This window comes from Rhea americana, unplaced genomic scaffold (genome assembly GCF_003343005.1).
Source record: "Rhea americana isolate MKP2758 unplaced genomic scaffold, rheAme1 scaffold_136, whole genome shotgun sequence".
Classification (NCBI taxonomy): Eukaryota; Metazoa; Chordata; class Aves; order Rheiformes; family Rheidae; genus Rhea; species Rhea americana.
Genome location: NW_028185439.1, coordinates 427,981 through 438,558, shown reverse-complemented (window position 1 = coordinate 438,558; position 10,578 = coordinate 427,981). Strand labels below are relative to the sequence as shown.

The window sequence follows — 10,578 nt, the reverse complement described above, 5'->3', positions numbered from 1 at the left end:
ATTTCCAGTAATATATAAGCAAAGTGGGATAAAGCTGAATAGCAGTTGGATTAGTGCAGCATGGGTTTGTTTTTAAAGTACATCCCTTCTCTGCACTTCCACCCTCTCCCTGTCTGCCCCACTGCCCTGACCTTGTTCCTTCCCATTTCAAAAGAGCCGTCCCTCCTCATTTCCCTTTTGACCTGCATTCCTCACTGCTGGCTGAAATATGGTGATAAAGATACCAGTAAACCCAGCCAGCTTGCCTAAGATCAGAAGATATGGAGGGTGATGTTAGCAAATTAACTGATTGGTATAAAACAAAAGGGGGGAAAAAAGTTGTCAGGAAGCTGAGAACTTTTGAACCCATTTAGACAAATAAGTGACAGAGGAGCAGGCTTGTCTGTCACAAGAATATAGTTTGCAAGAGCCAAGTCAAGGCACGCAAGCTAGAACAGATGGAGTCTCCAGAAGCAGCCCCTTTTAGGGGGAATAGAGCTGTTTAAGAAATAGGAGTTCCTGCTTTTCAAGAGGCAGGACACACAGGCCACACTGCTGCCATTCCCACTCATCACAAGCTTGCACTTATCATAGTCTATTTGCTCTGGACCTGGACAAAGAAACAGCGAGGCATCTTCGCACACTCCCCTTATGACTACACTTTCAAAGGCCCTGGACTGGTAAGGAAAGTGTGCTACACTGAAAATAGTTGCTGTAAGACTGAGATATGTAGAGTCTTATTTATAATAATAAGAACTGGCATTGCTGCTTTTCCATCAGCATGAAGAGGGTTAATACCTCCCTCCTGGGCTGGCCTCCAGAGATTCTTCTCTCTGTGGCTCCAGATGGCTTTCAGAAATCTCTAAAGTTTTGCTGCCCTCATTAGTGACAGATGTGGTAGTTATAATTTGGAATTTAGGTCCGCTAAAATAAAGCATTGTGAAATTGCAGGAACCCACAGAAGAACTCTTAAACGCATCAGTGGTACAGATCACAGAAAACATGCTTTCCTGTAATGCTGAACAAGAGACTTTATTACCAACATCATCGTTTTCCTTATCCTCCCTCCACTTTATTTCCAGCTCCCTGTGCAGTCTTCTCTTAGAGCCTCTTACTTTGCTTTTTGTGGTTATTCTAACAATGCTCTCCACAAATTGTCACAGTTTTACTGCTCACAGTGATGGGCATAGTGGTAACAAGCAGGCTGAACCTTGCACACTCTCTACCATCACTGGCGACACAGCGTGTGCCTCCTGCCACAGGAGGTGTTCCTTTCCCGGTACAGCTGGACCCATACTCTAACTCTAGATTGGCGTCAACTTTGTTATTTCAGTAAACTTCATCAAGCACCCAAAGTTGCTTCTGTTGCGAATGTAAACCAAAAGTTTTCATAACCTCCTTATGGTGCGTTTGCAAACCACTGTCAGAAAGCTTTTTTTGTAAGCTCCCATTTAGTCTTCCCGCTACAGAAAGGGGAGATGCAAATCGTGACTGCTCCCTGGGAGGGGATGTTTGCTTTGGCAACCATCATTTGCCAACCTGATGGGTAAAGCCTTGGGGGTCGGGTTGTGTTAGCACTATACAAGACCTGGAGAAGATGCCATTGCTTCATTGTTGTTACGCAAAGCCCTTTCCCAGGAGCTGTTGTGTGTGGAAGAGACACTGTACAACTGCTGCATGTAACATCCTCCTTCAGTATTGCTTGAAATTTTGTTATGAGGGAGGAGATTTAAACCAGCCATGCAACAGTCATTTCTGAAAGGGCTTGAAATAGATGGTACATGGAGAATCTAACTCTGTGGTCACTTAGGTAGTTCAGATAAACATTGACTGCTTGAAAGAGCAGCTTACTTAAAAACTAAAACAACAAAAAAGGGTTTATGTTGCTTTTGTATGCCATGTATAAGTACAGAGTATATTTCTGTTCAACCTTTTCACTGCAGACACACAAAAAGTGCAGAAAACAGTATATCTGAGATGGATGAACCCTAAGGTTGTCAGACCCAGAAGGAAGCTATTCTTTTGTGGCTTAAGGCGTAAGTATTTCATGCACACAGTTTCTTTCTGAAAAAGCAATGGTTCTAAAAGATAAAAACCAAACAAGATCATTCAAACTACATGACCGTATAAGCAAGTCTCATAGGCTTACATGGTTTCATGGAAGCTGAGCAGAACCACAGGACTTGTCCCCCTTCCTCTGTTATTACAAATTTTTCCTGCTGTTTCTGCAGAATTATGCTGTCTGATTCACTAGCCTGTAATATTTGCAGCCTAGAAGTGTTGCATACAAATCATTCATTAAAAAGGTAACATATAGGATATCATTGAGAGTTGCTTTAAGATTCGGTTGATGCCTTTTCAATTTTGTTTAGCTTCAGGGGAGACATCCTTGCAAACTGCTACCATTTGATGCTCTGTCATCTTCCCAATAATCCATAAGTGTTTGTTTTTTTTCCCCTTTAAATGCCTGCTCACACTCATTACTCCTCTTTTCTTTTGTCAAGTTCAGTTATTCAGATAGAGAAGTGGTTCTCTATGACAGCTCTCCAGTGTCCCCAAATTTGTTTATTTTTTTTCTTCTCTATGAGAACTTCACATATTGGAATGAGCAGATGTTTATGCTTTTGTTTCATTACTTGCCAGCACCACTGTTTTTGCCCTTGTATCCCAGTTATCTCCCTTTCTGCCTCCTGGTTGCAGCATTGAGATAATATCCTCACCTAGAGGTCAAATGTTGCATGCCAGTCCCCTTAGCTGCATGATTAGGCTGAAGAGCAACTGCATGTATGTTGTGGCACCCAGATACAAGGCAGAGAAGGAGAGGGTGTACAGATACGTGCCCCCATTAGTGCCTGCCAAAGGAGGGCATGCACCTGTATAATCACGGGTGCTTGCCTCTATCCCATCTGTGCAGGGTGGGCTGCATACATCCCTACTTGTGAGTCAGCTCCTGAAGTTCATACAAGTTATGTTATGGGCATTAAGTGCTGATTACAACAAAGCAAAGAAAGAAGTGAGCATAAGAAGGAGGGTTGTCACTCACTGGGACATGCACTGTAATTGCAATGACATTATGCTTTGCTTTTCACTGCTTCCATGCAACCCACCAGCTAAAGAGATGTGAAAAAGCAGTCTCTACCTTAATTGGCACGTATACTAAATGTGTTACAGCTGCTACTAATTTCATTTAGAGGCTAACCCCTTGATGGCAGAAGCCATGAATTTACACAGGAGTTTGATGAGTCCTAGCCCCATGCTTGCACATGCTGTTTCTGCAGCTCTCCTGTACTCCAGCATGGAATGTATTTTCAGCTAAAGAAGTGTGACCTGATCTTTCATCACTAAGAAATGAGTCATTACTAATGTGGTTAAGGTGGGCATTTATAAGCATGTTGGGGCAGGGCAGGGGAAATGTGTACATCAAGAAAGACAGGGATGAAATCAGCACTGGCTCACAGCTGGTAAGATAGCCAACTCTGATTTCAGCTTTCTAAAAGGGGGTTCATAACATGGGTGAAATAAAAACAACTAAAAAAATGCCAGTATTGATAATGAGCAGGGAAGCCAGTGCTTGGAATCATAAGTTTATGCAAATGTATTATTACTGCAAATTGGCATACTAAGACCCTGATCATGCAACACTTGCACATATGCTTAACTTTATGCACATGAGCAGTCTCATTAACACCAATAGATTTATTCGTGCATAAAACAGAGCAAATGCATGAGTGTTTGTAAGACTGGGACTTAAACACAAGGGATAGAAAACAAATTTACTGTATCATCAACAATTATTTCTGAAAACCAACAGAAGCCAAGGTGATACCAGAAGTCTGGCTAGTGTAGAAACATTTAAAGAGAGAGAGGAATGGGATTTTGAAGATTACTACCTTTAACTCAATATATTAGTCCCCATAATGGTCAGCCAAACATGGGAAAAAACCATCCCTACCCAAATTAAGAAATAYAATTTTTATGCCTATTACAGACAAAGTAATTCCCACAACATTTTATAAAATAAGCTAGATTGCCTCTTAGAACAGAAATAAGAGCAAAACAACCCAAATCATCAACAAAAGACCCTAACTTTTGCATGAGATTTCAAACTTGTAAAGAAGAACTTGTCAGACTATACTGAACTGGTATTTGACTAAATTATTCAATAGTGTCTCACAAAAGTCTTACAAAATTAATTTAAATGATGTTAGGTTTATATGAATTCAGAGCTGACTGCAGTATTTATAATAAATAGTTATAAATACAAAGAATTACTTTGGAGGGAGGTACTGCAGTAAAGACTGACGGCTAGTCTTAGAGCTAGTTTTAATTAGAATATTCAGCAATTCTTCAGAAAACAGAAGAACTCCCTTATGTTATGAAACTTGATTAAAATTGCTATTTCCTTAGGAATCTTAAAGGATAAATGCAATAAAATTTGAGTACTTACCAGAAAGATGAGAAAAAACAGAAAGCTGTAAAACAACTTCTGTAGCAGCACAGCTTCTGCCATATTTAAAGGAATAGCTCTGGAAGAGGAATTCTGGGAAAAGTGCAGCCCTGTGTTGTGAAGGTGTAAAATTCAGGCCTCCTCCCCCCAAATAAGGCTTTATTATCATAAATAGAAATAGCTAGAAAATGATATTTATATTTTGTGATCATTTCTCTGTTTTTGGCTTGTTTTTGTTTCCAGATTGCAGGAAAAAGATAGTTTGTTCTCTGCTTAGTAGTTTTACTTTTACTGTTTGTTACTTTTTTTGTACTGTCTGTTCTTTTTGCCCAGTAAAATTGCTGCTGTCAATTTTGCTGTGTAACTGTAAAATTGACAGAATTGCGATGCATTCAACAAGTCACATCTTTCAGCTTATTTTGAAGCAGCAGTCCTAGGACCTCCAGCAACATGTGGCAGGATATCCAACTCTTGGCAAAGTCTGGATATTGAAAGGACTCTTGGTTTTTGGTTCAGTTTGTTCGGGAGGGTTGTCATGGAGATACAGAGTCTGAAAAAAGCAGTATGGTCCTTCACTCCGCTGCGGTCTATATGGACGGGCTGCCCACAACATCCCAAGGAAGCTGAGCTGGCAGGAAGCCAGGCAACTTGTGAAAATCCTTTCGCACGTTTGCACTCAGTGTTTTGGTTGTTGTTTATATAGAGTATCAGTGCATTGATGACCAGCTGTTTTCAAGTCTGCATCTACCCGAAAGGCTTAATTTTATATAAAAATATCTTTGGAGAATGACTTTGGTGAGGTGTCATCTTCACTTCTATAGTCTTACAGCACTATGTGTCCTGAATGTAGGAGAACAGAGGGAAAACAGTAAAACAGGCTGGGGCAGGAAGCTGGCTGGGACCAATTCTTCACAGATTAAGTTTTGGCCTTTTTATTTCATCTATAAAGATTTCAAAGAAGGAACTTGGAATTTTATATGACTGGCATCTGGCAAGAGTGTGATTTGGAATTGAACTTCAAGGACTATCATGGTAAAGATGTAAAAAATAGTACTATAGTACTATTGGTGAGCAAAGTGATTGTGGAAGTGTAGCAGCTGGCAAAGTCAACATTACAAATATTTGGGCATTTTGCCTAATGTCACCATATGTGACATACCTTTTTATGGCTGGTCAGAAAGATGCGTAAGTTTGCAAATTCCTGGTTTCTGGGCACCAGCATGTTCTGAGGGAAAGGACTGTGACTTGGTTACCCCATTTTGAGGCTGAAGAGCRGTGTTGGCTAATTAGGAAGTCTCTCAATCCTCAATTTACTATGTAGACAGCAAATTTCACTACAGATGCTTGCCAGTATGAGAAGWGCCACTGACAATGGGTAGAGCTAAGTGCCCATAGAGTACAGTTCTTGGATACAGAATTGTCTGTGTGCGTACACAGAATGTGATCAACTGGAACTAGGGTATAGGAAGGCCTAGCAGAGAATCTGCAAATACAACAACTTTGCCCAAGTAAGTAACAGTTGCATCCAGAACAAACAACTGACTCTACAGTTACTACTGTACATGCTAAAGCCTGTAACTACCAAGCATGTTTAACTGGAAGAAGAAATGGATTTACTACAATGTTTTATAAGACAACTGGATAGTGGAAAAAAAAGCCTGAAATGAATTTGAACAGTATTTATGGTAGTGGCAATGCCTACGTGTCTCAACCCAGTAAGTAAAGGCTACAGAGGATCCATGCATCAGCACAACTCTGGCAGACTGAAACTCCGAGATCTTTGATGACTGTGATGATAATTAACTCCTAAAAGTTGCAGCTTCTTTGAAATGCACTTTGAGGAAATAATTATTTCTGAATAAACCAGACCTTATTTATTATGTTCCGAAGCACACCTTGAAATGCAACACTGAACACAAATTTCTCTTCGATTGGTTTAATGGAAACAATTTCTCTCTTCAGCAAGCACTTGCTTTCACAGTGAAATCTGAACATTTTATTTTTATCTGTCTTGTCAATCACTGATTATTTTTCTCCTCCTGGCCCCACCTGGAGATGACATATACCTCTCAAAAGCATGTAATCTGAAAAGATGCGGAGCAAAAATTTTTTTTTCCATATCAGTCAACTAGCTACCAGATGATCTGACAAATAGGTCACAGATTTCTTTCTGGAAAAACAGTTTGTTCAGCTCATGCACAGCACTTGAGTACAAATTTCTTTAGCAAAATAATAAYTAATGCCCAACTGCTATTTTTCCAATTTGATATTTCATATATAAAATGAGTCACAGAATCATAGAATAATGCAGGCTGTAAGGGAGCTCACAGCACCTTCCTGCTCAAAGCTATGAGACCAGGTTGCTCAGAGCTTCATCTAGTTGGACCTTAAAACCTTCCAAAACTGGAACTGCACAGCCTCTCTGGGCAACTGTTTCCAATCCTTGACCATCTTTAAATTGAAAAAGTATCCCACTGGACCGCTGGTTTTTCAATTTCTGTACATTGTCTCTCTTTTTTTCTAGTGGATTCAGGCTTGTGTTATTAAGGGTTCTGACAAATAAACTCTCTTATTTCTCTTCAGTATTTCTGCATGCATACAGAAGACAATTACAATATCCTTCAGGCTCTAAGTCCATGAATCTAAACAAAATTTTTCTGTTCCTTATGTGCTGTATTAAAAGGTGAATGCTTATCTTTGCATGTACAGAAAACAAAGTTTCAATGAAAATCTGACCCAGCAAGTAGAGTACAGTTTTTGTATAAAATGAGTTCTTTCATTAAAAGGCTATTGTAACTTAAACACTTTATGATATATTCTCTTTCCAAGGAACTTTTTCAATCTCACTGAACATGCTGAAGTCATTAAACAGTTACTAGAGGTACTTCTTTGTCCAGACAACCTTACTATAGGTTAGGTTTCTGCAGGAGATTAAAGATGATATCCTTCTAAAAATACTCTTTTAAGCAATCTATATCTGCATCTTCCCAAAGAAAATAGAGCAAATAATTCATGGCAAATAATATATAACCGTAGGAACATTTACCACTGTATTTATTTAAATGAAGGGAAACATGTTGAAATGTGAAACCTAAGCATTTCAGTTTATTCACATATTTTACATTCAGAGGACCAACAGCAATGATTTCTTTCAAAAAAAAGAAAAAAAAATCCACTTGTGGTTTCTGAAATTTGACAGACACATGGAATATACTTAATGAAGCATGTCACCGTACTACATACTACAAAAGCCTTGTGTATATGGAAAAAAGATAAAATAAATTTGGCCATTACAAAAAAAAAAAAGGTTTCCTTTAATATAAATAAAATTCAGAGTACTTCATTTCAATAGGCAAAACAACAGTGGGATTTATTAACAACTACGTATTTACAGTGTCTCACTGGTAAAAATACTGGACTTCACCTGAGATCCTAGACACTTCTTGAGAAGGCAACATGGATTGTGGATTGCTCAGCACTTCACACAAGCTAGGTGCTAAAAGGATGAAATTATAGCCTACTTTAAAAGTGAGTAAGATGTCAAAGTTGTAACTGCTGATGCAATATGTTTATGCTCTAAGCCTGCAGAACTTGCACCCCAAATAGTCCCTTTGATTTCGGTAGATCTACATATGCTCCTAAGGTTAAACACAGGGTAAGTGTTCAAACTCAGGAACCTGGGAGGAAGACAACTGCTTGACTCAAAGATGCTATGAATGGAGAAAACTGTTGTAATTAAAATTTTACATGGAATGGAGGAACGTGACCTTGATTTTACATTACTATTCTTCTACATAGGTGCTATCTACTGCTTTGCTTTAATTTGATCCTAAAAGGTCTGTATTCTAAATATCTCTGTCATGTGAGAAACTTGTGAAAGCATTTCCTTCCCACAGCCTCCAAAATCATAGTGCCAGTAGAGCAGATCTCAGTCTGTTTGGCAATTAAATAAAATAAGAACCAGATCTTTTTTTAAAGTATTCACAAAATAATCTTTCACCTACAAAATGGCTGTCCCACCATTCTTGTATCAAACCTGACATCAGTTCTTTAATCTAAACAGTTCCTTAAAAGTTACAAAAATAAAGGATTGATTAATATACAAATACATATTTCAGAGTGATAAGAGAATAATATTAAACAAATTCCTTTTTTAATCTACTTTAAATTAAAAGAAATGTTTTCAAAAGTCTGGGATGAAGCAGATCTTTATCTATTGACTCTTTAATGGAACCCATTCCCTGCAGATGGCCTTATACAACTTAATGTAAGAAGCTTATTACTACAAAAAGACAGTGGGCATGTTTCCACTAGCAAAACAATTTATAAAATCTGCTGTGCCAGTTGAATTCTCATATCTCTCTTTCCAGGACTGCAGATATTTCTAATGCTAGAAAAAAACCGTAAGTCATGAAAAATCTTGTACTCTTTTAGAAATTTACTCCTTTCTCTGGTGAGCATTAGTATTTGTTTTCCAATAATCCGGTTTGTTTTGTATACTGTTTGTATATAGCGTAATATAAATGCTCTGCATGAATGCACATGTATGTACAAAACGAGTCAGTTATTCAGTTAAGAGATATGCCTGCTCACTGGGTCATTTCATACTTTCACAGTGCCATATTTTTCTGTAATTACCATAACAACATCATGTAGGTTGCTCCCTTCTTCCACTGAGATGCTTGCACAGGTTTTACTTCCATTTATCTTAAGCAGCCGAAACAGCAAGGAACATTTTTGAACAACCTATAATACTCTTCTTGAATCTGAAATAAAAATATTGAATTCAAACATGAAATAGATCTATTAATAGGTCTATATATGTTTTAATTCATTTTCTTCTGCTCCATCTACTATTTTTTTAAGGTAGGAATGCTTTTGACTTTAAGACAGGATAATGCAGAATATATTGTCTCAGGAGAGTGTGAATCCTGCCTCTAACTGCAAAGACTGGAATTAAGTTTTATTACACCCATTGTGTTATTTCGTCAAGGTAATGACACTATAATCAGTTTTACATTTTTTTAAAAAAACATTATTTACTGTTTCTTATATTGTCTTTAAAACCTGGAGAAAATATCTTAGACAGTAAGAATCCAGGCAGAAATTCTGTCTCTGCTGAAATCAATAGTAAAATTTCCTCTGTTCCCTCCTCATCCGCCGTCAGTGGCACAGAGATTTCCACACTTGCTCTGATAAAATATTTGGGCCATAAGCCTCCCACCTCAGACCCCAGGGCTGGGCACCTGCTTATGTAATTACGTGTGACCATCTGCCTAAACTGTTTCTCTCAGGAATGGGACCCTTACCTTTCTAGACAACACACAAAGAAATATGAAGATGAACATCCCTTGAAATGCATTGAAGATTGTAAAAAGATACGCAGTAACCACTGATCCCTGGACAACATGGAGGACCCCGAAGATCCAGGTAGCCCCAAGGAGGAACAGGAGAGCAAGAGCACCTCGAGCACAGGACCTAGACAGGAGGCAAACATTGCAAACAACTTGCAGGACATGCTGTTTTCTGTCCTTAACTGGCTTGAATGAGTGCTGCACAGGCAAGTTTTTTCAGCGGCAGAGGCCTTAGAAGTGCAAGTGCATGGCCTGTGCTTTAGGGTGTGCTGTAACACTGTAGCATGAGTAAGCTCATATAATCACTGCAGAACAGCACAGGAGTAAAACTGAAGGACCTTAAAACACTGGCTTCTTTAATCTTCAGATATGTTTTCTCTGGTGTACTGCAGCACCATATGATTTGATTTAAATCTACTGTTAGTGTAATTCCCCAAGGAAAAACATATGTCTGTTATGAAGTATTCCCCCCCCTTCTCCTCAAAAAATAACCCAGAAAAATGTACAGTATGCTCTTAGGTCAGTACATGTGCATGACATCAAAGGGTTCCCAGGCTGCCTCTCAGGTTCACTGCAGAAGATGGTGCCAACTGTAAAACTAGACTTTGTTTCTTTCATTTGTTCTGTCTCTAAAAAAATATATATATTTTTGTTTTAAAAACACAAATATTCTCAAATATTTCCTAGGTCAGGATATTGATGCTTTAAAATTATATGAACTGATTTTCTATGATTTTTTTCCTAACATGCTGTAGAGCTGTGCTCACAGACTTGAGCAAATTACAGCATGTTGTCTTG

General features: G+C 38.5%; 1 protein-coding gene across 2 annotated transcripts in view; it reads right to left on the bottom strand.

The window, feature by feature from the left end:
* Nucleotides 1-6,346: 6,346 nt before the first annotated feature.
* Nucleotides 6,347-10,578, bottom strand: part of ADGRL4 (adhesion G protein-coupled receptor L4) — a 78,644-nt gene continuing 74,412 nt past the window's right edge. For both annotated transcript variants that reach the window (XM_085298144.1, XM_085298145.1), the window contains 2 exons: nt 9,736-9,904; nt 6,347-9,192 (listed from right to left, as the gene is read on the bottom strand). In XM_085298144.1, the coding sequence (XP_085154270.1) occupies nt 9,130-9,192; nt 9,736-9,904 (232 nt within the window). In that variant the 3' untranslated portion in view covers nt 6,347-9,129. The remainder of the gene's footprint in view (nt 9,193-9,735; nt 9,905-10,578) is intronic.